At 37.7% G+C, this 19446-nt stretch overlaps 1 protein-coding gene across 6 annotated transcripts in view; it reads right to left on the bottom strand.

Moving 5' to 3' along the window:
* Window positions 1–19446, bottom strand: part of Lrrc7 (leucine rich repeat containing 7) — a 438353-nt gene that overhangs the window by 109831 nt on the left and 309076 nt on the right. For all 6 annotated transcript variants that reach the window (XM_028777579.1, XM_028777577.1, XM_028777581.1 and 3 more), the window contains one exon: window positions 19266–19329. In XM_028777579.1, the coding sequence (XP_028633412.1) occupies window positions 19266–19329 (64 nt within the window). The remainder of the gene's footprint in view (window positions 1–19265; window positions 19330–19446) is intronic.

The following is a 19446-nucleotide window of genomic DNA, read 5'->3' as shown; positions in this document are numbered from 1 at the left end:
AGAGGGCGTCAGATCCTGTGAGCCTCAATGTGGATGATGGCAATTGAACCTGGGTTCTCTGAAAGAGGAGCCCTTACTATTAAGTGCTGAGCCAGCCCAAGTGGCATCAGCATTTGAAAGCCAAAGCACTACTGTTTTAAACATGGACAAGTATCCTCACTGTGGGTCTTCACACACGTTAGGTTCTTACTGTGTGTCTGAGCACCATATACAAAATGCCTGTGGGCACAGAGCATTGCAGAACTGTGGTGCGATAGTCATAGTTTTAGCCTTTAACTCCCCAACTTTTCATTTAATCACCAAAGAACTGTTGTTCTTGATGATGATGCAGAGGCTGCCATAGTATGAGGCACTCTCTAGCCTTACAGTGTGACCTGTGAGGTGCCTTTTAGCATTACAGTGACCCGCGAGGAGTTACTTCTCTATTCAGGTCATGCTGTTTGAATTTTCTCCCTCCCAGACCCTTCGTGTTGAGAAACTTAGGCACATAGATCTGGGAAGTGGTATACAAATTAGTCCTCTACTGACAAAAATCATACAGAAATGTATTTTAAAACAAAAGCACTACTTGGTACATATATAATTTCAGGATTCAGTAAAGGTAAAAAGCAAATGTGCATATGAATAACATGTAGGTGCTTATTTTTCATGAATAATTAAAATTTTGGATATGTATTACTGTAGAATGTAGAGCAGCTTCAACGTTTTTCTGAGATATTTCGATTTTATAATAGTACTAAGAATGTTGCTTGACACACACCCCATAGGGGATAGTAAAAGTTGTTTTTTTTTTTAAGTTCATTATTTTATTTATTTACATCCCAAATGTTTCTCCCTCCCAATCACCCCAGAGTTCTTCACCCTATCACCCTCTCCCTTTCAGAAGGTACTCTCCCCACCCCAGCATTCCTCTTCTCTGGGACATCAAGTCTCTATAGGATTGGGTGTATCCTCTCTCACACTGAGGCCAGATAAGACAGTCCTCTGCTACACGTGGGCCTGTGGCTTTTTTTTTCTTTTACAAATGACTTAATTAACTCTGAATGTCTTGATCATTGGTGCTTAAATTGTTTTTCACCCCTTACCCTTCCATTTTTGTTGGGTAACATCTAAAATCTTCACCTCAAAAGGAAGCCTACCTTCAGCTTAAGAAACTTTCTTCCATTTTTACTTAAACCTTTTATTTAACAACATACTTGCTTTATTACAAGCCCTTTGGCTCTCACAAGTGGCCAATGTTTTATTCATGAATTTCATAGCCCACATTTGAAACCCTGATACACAAAATTGGATGGCTGAAATTGTTCAGCACTTGATGAAAAGCCCACTTATGATTCTCTCAGCTGTGATGTACGACATGACTTGAGATTGTCTAACCTCTCCTGGTAATTTCTTCGGAGACAGAAAGGTCACCTCCATAGGGTCTGGGCCTGTTTCAAGGTTACATTAATTTTACTCTCTGTTTTTTTTTTTTTTTTTTCAGAATCAATTCCACTAACATGCTCATAAAAATTTAAAGCCTTGTTTTAATTCATCCACTTTCAGTAATATATAGGAAGAAAATGGTGTTATATTTCAGTAATTGTTGAGTGAACAAATAGGTATTCTAGTGGCAATCATAAAAGGCACTGCTGAGAGAATGTAATTGATTCATAATTAATTAAAATACTTTAATCCATAAGCTCTTATGAATATTTTAATGCCTATGAGTTTAATATATCTATTTAAATAATCAGATGAGTATATTGATGGAATAAAGGGAAAGATGACATGGAGCGGGGAAGGAAAGCCAATATGTGAAATGGTAAAATTAGTATAGCAAGAGATCTAAAGATTCTAGAAATCTGGCCAGTTATCAAAAGGTGGCAGTTAGCAGAATCTCAGTTAGAGTCTTATGTGCCCAGAATGAGCCCAGAAGTCTGGAGACAGAAGGAAGCAGTGAGTGAACTAGAGACTTTAAGTCAAGAGTGATCCTGGTATTCACTGTAACTCCATTAACTCCAGGGATTCCTCCTCCACATAAGAAGGTGCTACAGCACCCAAGAGCATAATTAGATAGTGGTGGGGTTGTCTTGTGTCTGATTCTTTGAATGTCCTTTCCCACAGATTGCCAGCATGTCATGAGTTAATGACAAAATTTAGCTTCCCATGAATGCCCAAGTGCTAAGATGTCCTCAACAAGGTGAATGAATGCAGCCCCTCTGTGAGGTAGTTCTAGAGGAGAAGGTGACCCCCATGGTCCAGAGTGGGGGAGAATGGCTGCCACAGACGTTCATCTTTAAACACAGTAGAATTGTTATAGGGAAGCAGGGATGGTTTCATCTGATTCCACATTTGGACTAGAAATAATTATTAGAGTCACAGGGACAGAACAAAGTCTGTACCAGTGGGCAGGTAATGTTCCCAGTTAGATGTTTCCAAAGGAAACAATCTAATCCTCTTTTGGACACAGTGGCTCCTCTATCAAATAAACATGTAACTGCCTAGGAAAGCATAAATGATAATTAACAACAAAAGCTAACACTCACTATAGTAAGACACTTTGAAAGTTTTTTTTTTTTTTTTTTGAGTTGGGCTTCACAAAGGCCAGGCAGGCATCAAACTCATTGTGTAGCCAAGGATGACTTTGAATTTCCGAAACTCTGGGCATGCCCCACCATACTTAATTTATATGATGTTGGGGACCAACCCAAGGTTCTGCGCATGTTGGGTAAACTTTAACAACTCAGCCCAAGCCCTATCAAGGTGTTTTCCCACAGATTATTTTCACTAACACATTTTAATCAATCATTGAGTGAGGTGTCGTCATGGATAGGCAGTAGCAGTAACATTGAAGACTTGGGTTTGGGAACAGGCAGATCCAAGTTATTCCTTTCTTAGCTCAGGTTCTCAGTTCTAGGTGATGACAGTAGCACCATCTACACAGAGACTTCTTGAGAGTTTTTGCTTAAGTCTAATTCTATTGTTATAGCAAAATACCCAGGGGCTGATACTTTTTTAAGTAAAGAGGTTTACCAAATGCCAAATTTGGGTGGCTATGGCTTCCGTTTCACCAGCATCTCTCTGACTGTATTACAACATAGCAGTGGACAGCAAAAGAACTAACTGTAGCATGAAGAAAGGGAAAATGCAAGCTGGCTCACTCTACAGCAGCTTGCTCTCCTGGGACTAGCTACTTCCCATGAAAGGACTACATTAATTTCTGTTAAGGGAAAGACCTCCAGTGTCTTAGCTCCAGTCAGGCTCTATCTCTTAAAGGTTCAGTCATTTCTTGGCACTGCCATACCTAGACCAAGCTTCTGAAAAATTAACCTTTATGGAAAATGGTTTATCCATGTTCAAACCACTTAATGTGCAGTATTTGGTGAGTTAGCTTTAACCTTCATTTCACAGATTCTTGTGCATAAAGAAGCAAATACATCTACCCCAAGTTTTAACTATCATATGAGGAAGTCTAGCCTGATCTTAAAGCTATGTGAACTATGGTGACTAAGTTCAGGAGCAGAGAATCATTTTCTGGGGAAAATGACAGGTGATTCACATGTACATGTTGTTTTTCAGGTAGAACCTCTGAGTAGGAAGAGGTCAGATGCCAGAATTTGGTTTTGACTTCTCTGACAAAATCCCTCAGCATGTATTTAGGGTCTGTTACGTTCCAGAACCGAGAACTAAGAATTCGAAGCAGTCCTCTTGGGAGCTATGTTCACGTAGTTCACATTTCCTGGCTTGGTCAAAGGATGAGATTCTGGTTTCAGACACTTCACTTTATAGCATTACCATCCACTTAGACCTCAAATTAATTTACCTTGCAAGACTCTAAATTTGAGAATGAAAATTATGTAACAAGTATATTCTCATCTCATATTGTTTTTATTGGTTTTACTTTCTCTAAAAATGATAGCCATTTACATCTTCCAGCCTCTAAGTTCACTGCTGTCAGGAGCTATGTCAATGTGCTCACTCCTATTTGTAAAGTCTTACATGACACAGTAACTACAAGTCTCAGATTATATAGAACATGCTACACTGCCCTGTGTTTACTCTGTGTCCTCTCCCTGTGCCCTGTAGGCATGAGGAGCCCCACTTTCTGCATTTTTCATGCTTACTTCTGCCATCTGGTCATCCTAAGCCTATTTGCCGATCTCTGGCTGGAACAGATGTCCTTCCTGCTGTTGGTATTTGAACAACAGCAATGGGCTTGGAATACTGAGATGCTGGAAGCTCCCATCTGAACTCCTTTGTCCCCTTTGTTTCCTGCTCCTCCCAAAGCAACTTATTCATGGGAATGCCTCTTGAAGGCTCATCTGAGTTGAACAAACAAACAAACAAACAAAAAGGAACCTGTGCTCATAATTGATAGTTTCCTCAAATCCTTGTCAGTTATTCTCTTAATACCCAGACTGTCATCTCAATGATCACTATCACTCCTGCAGTCTGAACTGTGTGCAGCCTTGACACTGTTTGTTGACCACCCTTCTTTGTATGTTTGTTTCACTTAGCCCAGCATCCTAGAAGACCCATACAGCAATTACCAGTGTGGCTGTTCACTGACTGCCCTTATGTTCTATTGACCCCTTCCCTTCCTTCCCAAGCATAGATGCATTATTAACAGTTACTCAACATATCATTTAGCAAATTCTTGGCATTGTCTTGAGCTTAGCGTGGGTTAAACAAGACTTTCTGTCTTTTCTGCAACTGTACCAAGATTTGTTGGAGAAAGCTACAATTTGGCTTTGACCTCCCTTTATATTCCTGACAAATGCCTTAAGTGGGGGTTGGATGCTTGCTATTCAGTGACTGTCTCCAGGAAATTGCCTTGCACTCTGGAAATGATTTTTCACCCATGTCCAAAGTGTACTCTCTTTATTCTCTCTCCACTTTCACTACTGCTCCCTGAAGTAGTGACCATCCAAGTAGACTGACTCTAGCCATCTGAAACTCGAACCTTAGGCTACTATGTGTATGGTTATAAAACTTAGCAGATAATGGTCTAAAGACAGTTAGCCAAGACATTTCTCTTACTGCTCAGACTTCTTCTTTATTTTATTTCTCTGGTGCCAGGGGATTTCCTAGCTCATACTTTTAGTCATACTACTTGGTTAAGGGTAAAGAGTATGAATTTGACTAAAAAAAAATAAGACAAAACCAAAACAAGCAACAACAAACCATTTACTCTCTGCCTACCAAAAACAGCAATAACAAATTTCCAAATATTGTCTCTTCCAAAAACCACATTCTTGTGGCATAAAGTTGTTCACTTAGGACCTAACTGAAGTTGAGTTTGGTGTACATTTAGTTTAAATTTAGTGCCCTGAATTTATGTATTTTCAGTAAGTTTTCTGATTCTCATTCACTACATCTAGCTCTCTCAAATTTGTATGACTTTTTTTTACTTGTCTTTTGGTCTCTTGATCTCTTCTGGTCTCTACAAACTCCAGTTTCCTATGTATGCACAGCTTCAGCCTGCCTCCCTTGGTTCCCTATCTATGCACAATCTCAGCCTGTTCCCCTCCTCCAGGTCCCTTTATCTCCTATCTGTGGACAGTCTCAGTCTGCCTCCCCCTAGGTCCCTTCTAGCAGCAGCTACACTCTAGTTTTATTCATCACTGTTTCTTCTGCCTCTTTTATCTATGCTCTCCCACCTGCTCTTTCACAAGAATGTGGCAGAATTATCTTGCCCGCTATGCCTGAGCCTCCCATCACTCTTAAACCTGCTCTGATGCAGCATGGAAAGGGACTTATGGAGCCTCTATGCCCTCCACACTGAAGTTGGACCCTAGAAAATATCTGCATATGTTAGATTTGGTGCCTCCTTGCAACAGACAAAAAGAGCATAAGGAAGGAAAAAAATCAAGGTATAAACACAAAAGTTACACTCATGACATTTATGACTAGTTGATTAAAGAAAACTTCATAGTTGTACTTTCAAGACAGACAATTTGTAATAGTCAGGGCAATGTTTTGTTGTAGAATATTCAGGTGATGTATAAATGCTCATTAATGGATATTATATTTTGATCAAGCTATATGGCTTTTTGAAATAGACTAGTTTTCTTCATCTCAACATTTGAAATGCTGAAAACATTTACATATACTTTATTTGCAATTCCATTATTACACATTCCTAACAGCTAAACTCCAAAAATATAGAAACTTTTATTTCTTCTCTACCAGAGAAATATTTTTTTTCCAGTTTAGATATTTCAACAAACGAAAAATGAATCAGTTATTTTCTTATTGGCAAGCTCATAAACAGTCTTAACCCTATTTTAGTTGTGAGATCTCCACTGGCAGCTGTAAGCACTGGAGTAAGGCATGCCCCTCTGAATACCTGTCTGTTACAAGAACACTGGCAGTGACTCCTGAAAGTCATGAAGATGAACTGAGAAAACACTGAACTGCCTATGAACTGTGAGACACTGCTGCTCAATGAGGACTGTGTAATTCAGAACTGGAATGTTTTTCAAGTTAGCAGTCAGTAGCAGGCACATAAGGCTTTTTGTTCTATTAAACTTTATGAATCTTACCCAATTATCACAACAGTAAACCTCAGTGGAATTGTGCCATCAATCTGCTGATCGGTGAGCATCTCATTGAATGAAAGCAGGCACCAACACGTGTGCCTCATTATCCTTTCCGCCTCAGGGTACATAGATAGGACAGATTAATGGAGATAGATGTATCTGGAGTCAGAGATTGTGGCAATTGTTGTAGTTATAAGTGCCAAAGGAAACACTAAATGAGTTTACTGAATACTATCAGTCTCTCTGCCCAAGCACTCCATCATAGCTATAGAAAGGAAAGCATGTGCTGCTCGGCATGTTCTAAACAGACCTTTATTTCCACATCACTTAGTTGCTCTTTTCTTAGTCTTAGCCTTACTTCTCTCTGCATGAATTTTCTTATGTGAACGATCCCAATTAAGAATATGTTTTAAAACTTGGTTTTAAAAATCAGTTGAATGAATTGTTTGGTGAGTGTATTAAGGTCAATAAAGCTCTACATCAGTGCACCTAAACTATCCTCATGGTGCTTCATCAGCACGTTTACTAATCCCTGCTAGAGGGCTAATTAGTGCTGTGTGATTTAGTAGCATTATAATTTTAATGGTATAATCTACAAGGATCAAGGTTATTCAACTCAAATTCAAAATTACCTGCTCAATTCTCTTGATTATAATAATTTTTGCTTTGTTTAGTCAAACTTTTATATCACAAATGAGCAAAGAGCTTTCGAGTTGGGACTTCAACCTATGCCAATTACAGACATGTCATTTTTGTTAGTCCAATTTATATTTCATCAGCTTCAAATAATACATGTTCTTGGCTATATAATTTTTTAATATTTATAATTCTGAAACTCTGGAAAAACTTTCCTCACATATTTTCACCTTACTCAGCTTTCTACCCTCACATATAGACAGCAGGAAGTCCTTGTGCCCTGCAAAGACCTCTGTATAAAGTACCACCACTTTTCTTTGTTGAACTAAGTTCCATTCATCCTTCAGATTTCAGTTCAAGATCACTTCTGCAGGGCACCCTTTGTTGGCTAGAGCAAACTTTACTAGAAACTTCAGGACACATGTCATGGTTAGTGTCCTTCAAGTCTGATCCTACTTGTTAAAATGTAACATCCTCTCTAGATTCTACAGGAGTGGGACAACACTATTTCTCTTTCCACGTTACCTTGTATTCCTAGAGCTTGAGAGAGGGATCAATGTGGTTATGTAAACTACACCAGCTACAAACATTTACTGAACACTGTGCTCTGCTTAGTGTGGACAATACAATAAAAAACAAAATACAAACAGAGAACTTTATCCATTCATCTAACAATTGCTAAATGAATTAATGAGTGAATAAACACTTAATGACATCTGACCTTTGACATCATGTAAGAACAATTGGTAACTTGAGCTTTGCTTCATCATAGAACTCTACAAGCAGTCAGTTGCTAACAAGAACCTACAGATTTCTGAGTGTACAGGTGAGGTAAGCATAGATGTGTGGGCTGCCACTATGTCCTAGTAACAAAGGAGTGTGTGTGTGTGTGTGTTTATTTTTCTAAGCTTTGTTTTACTGTTGTTTTATTTAGCATGAGAAAGCTAGTAAAAGCTCACTAAAATGCAAATTCTTATGGATGCCCTATTAAAAAATGTTGCCCATATATTTTTCTTGTAGCATATGCTTTGATGCTTTGGTCTGTTTTCCCTTTTCATGTGGAATTGTGAACAGACACTTGGGCAGGTTACTTCTGTATCAATCTTATATTTCTGCTTGTGCCAAAGTGGTGGATAAATGCCAAGTCATCTCTATGGCTCCCTTGTTGGTGATCAATCACACCAAGGCACTCAATTTTTCTTTTATTACATGAAAATGAAATTAGAGCTTATGCTGTGAGAAGGCATCTTGTCTCCTTTCTCTGCCCTACTGCTGGCTCTTGTTGAACTCATTGTCAACCCTCCATATGTGTTCCTCAACCCTTTCCTTTTGATTCTGCCAATCTCATAATCATCATGCCCTCTCTTCTCCACACATATCAAATATAACTTATTTTTCAAGGCACACAAAGTCTTGTTTCTTGAAAACTGTGCCTTAATTGCTTTACTCATAATTCACCCTGTGAACACACCAATTCCAAGTATCCCAGCATCCACTGTGGTCAGTCCATATATTCAAGGGAAGTAAAACAATTAGGTGATAGTCATATGTCTTTTCCCTAAGATGCTTACAGTATCCTGTATGTCTAGGAACTAACCTTTACCTGAAGGCAAGGGTATACTTCATACTTCTTTATAAGTCCCTCAGGATGGAGGCTGTGTCTGTTTTGTGGCAGGATTGCAAAAAAAAAAAAACTTCTGTTGACTGATTAATAGAGATTATTTTCATTCATAAAAGTCACCTCAACAGCAAACAAGAGGACAATGTGCCATATGTGTTTTTTGTGATCTGCTGACATCAGCTAGGCAGACAAGAAGATTGCTTCTTGTCATTGTTGACAATCAGACAATTTTATGCTGAGATGTTGGATATGCCTGAGAGCGAGCAAATAGAGTTCTAACCCAGGACAACCTGATGATAAATGCGTGCTTATGTTTCATTAGCTATAAATATTTCCTTAAATTGTGTTTTCGTTTTACTAACATCATATAAAAATGTTCACTAGGATGGGAAAGCATAGTGGCTACCTACAACGCTAATGGATAGCTATGCTAGCAGACGAGGCCATTATCTTCAGAAAGAAGTATCTCTTCAGAGCTGAGGGACCAAGTCAACTGTGTGGCTATTGAAATGAGTCCAGGGAAAGTCACAATCACCACCTTGCTTCTGTATCCCAGTTGTGCAGAAAACACACAGAGAAAGGGATCTATTTCCTGGTAACCTTTCCTGTATTTGGCAGAGTCTGATATGTGACACACTGGTGAATGAGGAGGGGCTTCCTGACACTGTGGAACTTAGATTTCAAAGTTTTGTTGAATCATAGATCATAGTTACCAGTTACATTGTGTAATTTAGAAAGTTGTAAATTTGTGTACTTATTATTTTACACACTTTTCTATAAGGTTTGCATAATTTCTGAGTCTTTAATCACATACATAGGCAAACTCTGATGGTGAACCCCAGATGTTATGTACAGCCAGAAACCTTTTCTAAATCCCGCATGTATATTTCTCCTATATTTTCTCCATATGTTTCAAAGGTATTCAAACTCCATGCTGCCAGAACTGTCTTGTCTTCAGTTCACTTTCCTCTCCAGCTGTGTTTCTCTTACCTTTTACTCAGACTATAGCCAAAGGCACACTCTAGCTTTCCCTACCTCCTCATGTTCTGAAATCCACCCTTCATTTCCTCCATTTTCACTTTTCTTCTAGTAGCCCAGTGTTTCCTAGACCACTATGATTTTTACAGATTACTTTTTACTTTTTTTTTCTTTTGGCCTGAAACAATAGCACCAACTACAACTTGAGATACCTATAGTGAGTTAATAGTAAACAGTTGTTGGCAAGGCATCCTTCATATAAGAGTACAAGGTCTTGACCTTTAAGACAGGCTGCCACACATGGTTGAATGTTATGTTCTTTCATGACATTAAAGACTCTGCTGCTCTGGCTTTTATTCTACAAAAGGGTCACTATCCAGCCCCACCATCACGCAGCCTTCCCAGCTGCCTCATGTGTCTCACTCCTCTGCCTTCCCAGAACATTTAAGGCATTCCTTTATCTGAACTTCCATGCCTTTTCCAATCAAAAGCCACCTTTCAGCTTTCCTATCTTATTTGTCTGAATAGCTTTCTGTGAGCTGCCACACTGATTTGCATTCCTATTAAGTTAGGATTTCTAAAATGCCCAACTTGTGTTTAATTAATCTTTGGAGCCTCAGTTCTTACAGAATAACTGCATAAACAAACATAGAGCAAATGCATGCTGCATGGATAAACAGCAAGCTGACTCAAGGCACCAGAGGGATTTGCCTTCTATTGCTCCCCAAATCCCACCAATAGGACACACACAAAACTAAACTTGAAAGAATGAAGGGGAAGATGCTTCTGTTTGTAAGCTGGAAAGATGAGTAAGAGACTAGGAACTTAGAAGAGGAGCTGTAGAAGCAATAAAGTAAATTTGATTATCCTAAAAATTTCAGATTCATCTACTTGTGACTTAATAAAAACCAAAAGGACTCTCTCTGGGAAATCAGAGTTCTTTGTTGCCCCTAACGAACGCCAAAAGTCTGTGAGGATTGCTACTTCTGTTGAGAGGAAAAAGCTCTAGTATCTATTAACACAAAAAGCACATACCCTTCTACCTTTCCAGTTCAGCAATGTGGTGGCATGGTGAGTGAAGGTGAGATACTTTAACTTCCATTAATTTCTCTCCTGATGTGGAAGGAGGCACTCACAGGCATGCTGGGGAGCTTGTTGAAAAGCAGTTAAATGGGGATACCTTTGACAATGGACTGACTGTCTTTGCATGTTCTTCAATAATTTCTTCAGATGCTTTATGGGAACTAATTAGAATTCAAACTTCATGGGATTGCCTGGCAATACTTTCACAACTGATTCAGAAATGAACTCCTTCTCCTACCCATTGCTCTGATCTCCCAGACATTCTTGTTCTTGCCTAGATTATGGCAGTAAGATTAATAGCTTCCCAACTCTACCTTGACAACCTTCACTTCAAAACTTGTTCTATTCATGGTTAACATAGTAGTAAGGGAAATAACAGCAACACTGTACAGCATAAGTCAATCCATATGACAAAAGGTAAAAGATTTACGGAGAGTCCTAGCAAAGCTTTACTGACTCAGTTTTCCAAAGGATCAGGGGTTCTCCCTTGTCCACTACTAGTTCATTTTCATCTCCTCTTCCTATTCTACTGTGTCAACTTTTTGGTCTTGCATCCTTCAACTTTACTGCCATATTAGAAGTGAAATACATCTATTTCATTTGAAAATTCTTAATTGTGAACTTGAACTCATATTTAACACACTTTACTCTGGTTCCTTTAAGATTTTTTCATTTCTTTGATTTTTTCTGATTGAAAATGTTGACAGAATCACTTGTACTTAGCTAAATTGAAAGAACATACCCTCTCATTATAGAAGTAGGTTGATTTCATTCACAGTGACCATTATGGTACTGTAGTAATGAGAATTGCCAGCAGGAGAAAGCCTTTTTTTTTTTTAATTGCTGTTTGAAACCACAAAGTTTTTATTTGCATGATTGACAGTGGAAACCGTGAATTGAGATCCTGTGTCAACAGATGTGGCACTGATGGACAATGATGATCCCCTTAGATTCTCTTATGAAAGAAATATCTGCAACTATTTTCACTGGAAAAATTGTTTTAACCGAATCATTCATCAAGGATCTCTTTTAAATTCCAGAGTTAGTTGTAGTCTTAAGGGTTCTATTGCTGTGAGAGAACACCATGATCCTATGCAACTTGTGGAGTAAATAGTTTATTTTCATAGTCCATCACTGAAGCAAGGCACAAACTCAGGCAGGAACCCAGAGGCAGAGGCTGATGCATAGAAAATGAAGGAATGTTGTTTACTGGTTTACTCCCCATGGCTTGCTCAGTTGACTTTCTTATAGCACCCAGGATCACAAGCCCAGGGTTGATATTACATGAGCTTGGTCCTTTCATATCAACAGCCAACAAAGAAAATGCACCAATGGCAACTACAGGCAAAGCTCAAATTCCTCAGTTGAGTTTTCCACTTCCAACATGGGTCTGTCTTTTTCACATAAAACTAGCCATCACACTTCATCTTTTGTTAATGGGACACACAAATAAATCACTATTTATTTAGAGCCTTTCCATTTTCATTTATCCTCAAGAGAGTATGTTAATATCAACAACAGAATAAAACATTTCAACTTTTAAAGTTCTAAGTCTTTTAAAAATGAGGGTGTGACAAGGAGGAGGGGAGGGGTCATTATTGGAATGTAAAGTGAATAAATGAATAAAAAATTCAACCTAGTAAATTTACTCTAGTAAAATAAAAAAAAATTAAATCCTTTTTCACTGCAAAAAGAAAGAACCAGAACATGGTCACAATTAGATTAGAGTAAATCTGAAGTCCAGCTGTATAAAGCTCAGTGTCAGGCTTCTCGGCTCCAAAGGGCTTGCCACAGCACACAGCATCTTGTGGACTCAGGCTCGCTCCACTTTTCACCTTCTGCTGTTCTTGATGGTAGCTGCATAGTACTGACTATCAAAATGATGGTGTCTCCTGCTACAACTGTATTTTCACCAATAGCCATTCCTTGGATCTCTTCAGAGACTCTGACCCTGCTACATAGCAACAAGCCTCAACTTCCCTCCATGACCCTTTTAATCCTGAGCCTTCTACAGCAACGGAGGCTATACTTTTCACTCATGAGCTCTCCCAGCTTTTCTTCAAGGACTCCAGAATCAAGCATCAACTGCTCTCCGTGACTCCTTCATGCCTTCAAAACTAGTAGTACTACCAAAGTGATTCTTACACTTGCCAAGTTTAGCTGCCAGCAAGAGATGCAGCTTCAACTCCCTTCTGTACTGCAGTTTCTATTTGCTGACCCTGAGGAAATACTCACAGATTTTATAATCCTTAATGTTGCTGGTGTCTTCTTAACCATGGCTAATTTCTTAGTTCTAGCTAAAATCCAGCATCAATTGTCTCAGTAAGACCATTTCATGTTAGTGATGTTGGTCTCTTATTTATCATGGCTGATTTTGAGTAGAACCATGGAGTCTTAATTTAAAAAAATCACATATATGGCCACAATAGTTTTTACTTTCCTAGAAACTTCATAAGCAGGCCTCCATTCACTGTTTTCCTCTCATCAATCTTATTGTCCAACGTTGCCTCAGAAAAGCCAGCTGAGCTCTGAGCATTCAATGGCTTTTTCAGTCGAGTGTTCATATGTCACCACAATGGGAGTTTCTTAATTGGGACTTCCTCTTCCAAAAGGACTCTATCTTATGTCAGGTTGACACAGAATTAGCCAGCATAGTAGGGATGGTCACAATTTTGAATTATAAAGCTTCCCACATAAGCTGTTTGGAAAACATTTAATATTGCTCCTGGAGATTGACTCCTCAAAAGACAGCTTATAATAAAATGATTGCTTTTTCAGGTAAATGGAAGTGTTTCTCCTGTCTCCATTACTGTCTAATTTGAATTAAACATTTCCTGTGTGGATAGGCATAATTCTGATGATTAAAACTAACTCAACTGTTTGCTTTTAAAACCAAATGATTCATTCCAAGTGCCAGGTGGGAGCTGGGTATTCTGCTAGGCCAGGGAGAACTTTCAGGAGAAAATGATGCCAAAATCTAGTCAAAAAGAATTTCTATTGTACTCAGCACAGAATTAAACTGCTGTTTATCAGGCTTATTGGTTTTCCAATGGGAGCTTATTCTTTTATAGTCTACTTCATAAATATGAAATTTACTGCTTTTTTTTTTGGCAGGTGGATCTGTGATGAACTCTACATAAAACAGGGCATCTTGGAGAGAATAAAGGCTGGACAAATATGGGATTTTCAACTTTTCTTTTCATTGTTTCACCAGCAGTATTTTTCAGTATTTTTCACACTAAACACCACAAGACCAGTTATTTCCATTTGTGGTTTTGTCCACACAACTGCAAAAGGCATGATGCCCCTCAAAGTCATAGCGCCAGCAGATAGGCATTCCTGCCAACATCAGCTTCAGGATCTCTTGATTCTTCACCTGTTCTCATCTATAGCATATTAGCGGCTTTCTGGAGACATCACTTCTATGTCTCTCTTCCTCTTTCCCTTCTCGAGGGCATAATTAGTCAGTCTTTATCTAAAATTTCTGTGAAATAATTGATACAATTTGCACCTCTGGTACTCCTGACCAAGGCAGACAATGGTGTACTTGCAATTACAGTAAGAGTGAATTTCAGTTCTTAGGTTTTGTTATGTTAATAATTCTGGCAATGCCTCTGATGTGATTTAAAGTCTTAATAGTTCTCCAAATGCAGGGAAATGCAGGCATTACTAATCAGGATGTTTCAAGTTTTAAATACTTTGCCTAAAGATAAGATGGCATGTTATATAATGATTCATTCTTATTTTGTTCTTTTAAAATAATCTTTACTTGAAGAACAATTAATAAAATTTGATTAGATGTAGGAAACTTGTAATTACATATGAAGGAACTGAATAGGTACATGAATTCTGCTTGCCTCGGGTATGCATGCATCTTAGGTAATTAAAAATGAGCAAATCTTCAGAAACTAGGGAAGTGGAGTTACTTACTGTCATGCTTTTGATAAAATTAATTTTATAGTCCAATGAATTTTAATTGCATGTGAAGACATTAAAAATGTACTCAACAATTTCAAATTTCTGTGAGAACATATTCATTTTACACACTACCCAAGTACATAGTCTGCAACTGATCTTTTTAGTTATATGGATCAGGGTATCTCCAATACACAGATTTTCATTAAATTTGAATATTTTATAAAATCAATTAGAGAAACTAGAACAGAAATAAAATCCATTTGATTACTGAGATGAAAATTTTTTCTTGCTATAATTTTCAGCCTCACTAGAAATTTGAATGGTGATTTATAGAATACAAAATATCTTCTTTACATTTTATATAAAGAGGTTTCATAGAATGTTAATTCTTTAATATATCCATGGGTAACTTATTTTACAAACTGCTTTAAAAAAGATTTTCCAAATTTTTCAAATACTAATCGAATATTGTTAGTTTTTGGATGTATTTATGAAGATGATAAACTTAGTCCAACTTTGCACTGTTGGTAAAACATTAAGTCTTGGTCTTTCTTACAGATTCAACACTTTTCTTTTGCTCTTGATATATTGTTTTTGCTTTCATGTAGTTTTTTTTTAAAGTTACATTTAACCCAGAAGTGTAGTGCCTACTGTTATCAGGTTCTGTTAGCATGTGGCACATCACACACATTTTCAAAGAGTTGCAAATATTCCCCCTCAGTGATCTTTCCAGAAGGATCTAAATGCTGAATGTATGTTAATACTGGAGAGTGGATACTGTATATTTCTAAGCATTTAGATTGAAAACATGTTTTTAAGGAAATGAAATATGTATTTAAAGAATCATTCCTTGTTCGGCTACTTTTCATGAAATGCATAAAATAATTAAGTAGTTTGCATTTTTTAAATATGTAGAATTTCTTGCTTATATTCATATCTAACAAATTCCAGCAAGATAGAACATAAGTAGATTAGAGGGTAATTTTAAAAAGGGCTGGAAATTACCCTAAATTGAGGAATAACAAGAATCCACAAAGTAGACAGAATAATGTATATAATTACAACTATGAACACAAGTTTAAAAAATCTGAAATTGGCATTGAAGTGAATATATTATTTGATGATTTATTTTTACTATATGATTTTAAACTCCATACTTAAACAAAATCTCTATTGCACTGGTATCAAGGCAGGCACATTTTGCAAGTGGTTTACCATGTAGGAAAAGTGTGTTTACATGGGAAATTCTTTCTATAAAATCTGCAGCACTAACACACTGAAGGGAAAACTATCTAATTAAATTCAGAGGTGGAGATTGTTTAAAAATTGAAGAACAAAAAACCAATTTATTCATAGACTATTTGAATGATTACAAAGAAATCTCTGAAGAATTTGTAAGAAATGTTCATATTTTTATTAAATAGATCTACTAGCTATATAGAAGTTAAAAATCCAATGGATTACTATACTCCTGCAGTCAGAAGTTGGAGACTGAAATTGTTGAAGAAAACATTTGTAACTATAACCAAAAGGTCACCACTTTAGCAAGAAACTAACCGTGTGCAATAATTTTTAAAACAAAAACCATACAACTTAAAACAGTACTGAGATCCTGCTGTCAGTGAAACACTGTGCTATGGAGCCAATGCTCTGTTGAACAAATGTCAACATTTCTTCTTTTTGAGAAACATGATGACAGTGTGGAACACTGTCATATCAAAAAATAAAACTGTTCATCTAGAGCAGTGGTTCTCAACCTTCCTAATGCTGCAACTCTTTCATACATTTCCTTATGTTATGGTGATCCTCCTTCAACCATACAAATATATTCACTGCTACTTCATAACTATAAAATTGCTACCGTTATGAAATATAATGTAAATATCTGTAGTTTTGATGCTGTTTGATGGTGGATCATGACCCGCAGGTTGGTAACTTATGATCTAGAGGCTGATTTATTATGCACCATAGAGCTTACACTATAGTAATTACATATCATCTTTAATACGTATAATTTTATAGAAATAAACATATCTTACTTTGGTGATTGAATGAAAATGGCCCCCATAGGCTTACAGGAAGAAGCACTATTAGGAGGTGTGACTTTGTTGGAAAAAATGGGGCCTCGTTGAATGAAGTATGTCACAGGGGTTGAGCTCTGAGGTTTCACATCTTTAAGCCAGGCCCAGTGTTTTTCTCTCTTAACATTCTGCCTGGGGATCCAGATGTAAAACTTTTAGCTACTTTTCCAGCACCAAGTCTGCCTGACTGCGATGTTGATAATGGACTAAACCTCTGAAATCTAAACCAGCCCCAATTAAATGCTTTTCTTTATAAGACTTGCCATGGTCATGATGTCTCTTCATAGCAATAAAAACCATAACGAAGACACCTAGTATTTTTTGTTGATCCAAATCTTAAAATATCAATTGACATTTGTCCATGTGAAAAGCTTGCAAAGTCTTAGGTGGCTGAAATTCTTCAAAACACATATAGAATATTTACTGCAGATATTTTTACATTCAAACTTGCCCAAAGCCCATGAAATTCATGAAAGTGATGCTCTTATTGTAATGTTAAGGTAGATGCAGTTACAAATAAGGTGAAGACCTTAATTGCTGTTTGTGTTCTTTCTCTCATGACATCAAGACATATGGGCTAAGTCAAAACAGGGTTCTCCCAAGAGCCTTAGCAGCTAACTTCAAATCTATTCATACATACTTCAAGGTTATTTACCACCCTTATTAATCCTTGTCTCTATCATACATACATTCCTCAAAAATACAGTGATTCAGGGGCTAGCGAGATGGCTCAGTGATTAAGGATGCTTACTGCTCTTACAGAGGACCCAAGGCCAGTTCCCAATACTGAGGTCAAGTGGCTTATAACTGTCTGTAACTCCTGCTCTAGAGGATCTGGCAGACTTTTCTGGCACTATACTTATGTGCGCACACATGCACACATTGAAAAAAGCATAGAGAGGAAAAATGCATGCCAGGGTGCATCCATTCTCTCTCCTTGTGCCCACGCACAGTAAGCTGGGTGGCATAATGTGGCAGATGGAAGATCTGACATCTACCTTTCCTGGGCTTATCTCAGAGTGCATACCCAGAGGAATCAGGCTTGCTGGCTATTGAGCCACTACTGGGGACTGACAAGTGAGAATAGAAATGACACCTGAACTGGTTCTGGAGGAAGCATGGAAGGAGAACCAAGTATGGCAGTGTGTTTAAGAGGGAGAGGGACAGTATTCAGTTTCAGAGGCACATGTTATATATAGCACATGGCTAAGTCTCCCTAGAGTGAGAACCCAGCAACATCGTGTGCAGCTGGCATACTGAAAGTCTCCCAGGCCAGGACTCCTTTCCATCCAGATCACAAAGACAAGTTATTATCTAGGTCTAGTAGCATAAGGGGAGATATTTTAGGAGGGAATTTTTATTTAAGGATAGATTAAAGCTTTTAATTCAGACAAATAAAAGCCTACCTCTGACATTGAGAGTCAGCATATGTGGCAGCATAATAATGTATTGGAGGTGGTTACAGTAAAATGGTGAATATTCTTCATATGTTTACCTTATAGCATGAATGAAAATCCTGCTATCCTACACAGGGCACTGGCTGAGAGCACTTTTGACCCAATCTTATGTTCATGTTAAATTTATTCTCAGACAAGCCTTCTGAGGCAGCATTCATTATAATCCCCATTTTATAGATCAGGAAAATGAGGCTTAGAGAGATTAATTGACTTTCCCTAAATGTGTTAACAAGGGTTGTAAAAGCTAATTGATTAGTTAGAGGCCTTCATTTAACTACAGGTAAATTTGATTTTGGAGACTTGACAATGTCTGATGGGGAACTTCTGATTAAAGAATGGTGGGTTTTCTTACAAAGAATTTTCTGTCTGCTTTCTAATTTGATTTTGATTCTGGTCTTTGGACATACTTGAAATAAAGTAAAAAGCTGAAAATGGCTGTTAGAACACTGTCAATCGTACAGGTAGTGAATAAGGTATCAACATGTCTTCACGGGAAAGGTTCTTTCATTAAAACTGGAAGGCAACTGACCCTTGGGACTAACTTTCTAAACCATCACAGCAGTCTTCAAAGTGTGGACTCTGAAAAATATCCTTTAATCCTTGTGTAGCCACATAACAGTTATGTATTAAAGACAACTTCAAGTTCATTTAAATAAAGTTAAAATGACCACTTGTCAGGTGAAGATTAGCTGAGATGAAGCACATTTAACATAGTTCCTCTTGCCACACAATTGGTACTAAATTGTCAACACACATCTGCTCTAATTTTGACTTTTTGTGATATGTTGTACCCAGTTCCTGAGGTTTACTATATAGTGAAACAATCAATATAACTCTTAGCTTTCATTATCTTAGTGTTTAGGAAGCACATATATTCACTCCAGGCTTTAATGTTTGGAGTTGTGAAGACACAACAGAAAGAATCTCCTGGAGACTATTTGCAAGTTAATGAAGTACATTTGCTTACCAGCTCGCTGAATTCATTATTGCCTAGGTCAAGTCTTTCCAGCTGGGCCAACTTGTGCATTGACCTGTAATAGATGGAGAAGAGTACCATGATGAGGCAGCACTTGACATATCTCTCTACAGATAGTTGGCCTACACTTGATAGATCTTCCTGACTGTATCATGTACAAAAACAAAAATCT

Source organism: Grammomys surdaster, unplaced genomic scaffold, assembly GCF_004785775.1.
Source record: "Grammomys surdaster isolate TR1022 unplaced genomic scaffold, NIH_TR_1.0 311, whole genome shotgun sequence".
In the NCBI taxonomy this organism is placed as follows: Eukaryota; Metazoa; Chordata; class Mammalia; order Rodentia; family Muridae; genus Grammomys; species Grammomys surdaster.
Note: the sequence above shows the minus strand (reverse complement) of the source record. Positions and strands in the feature narration are given on the sequence as shown.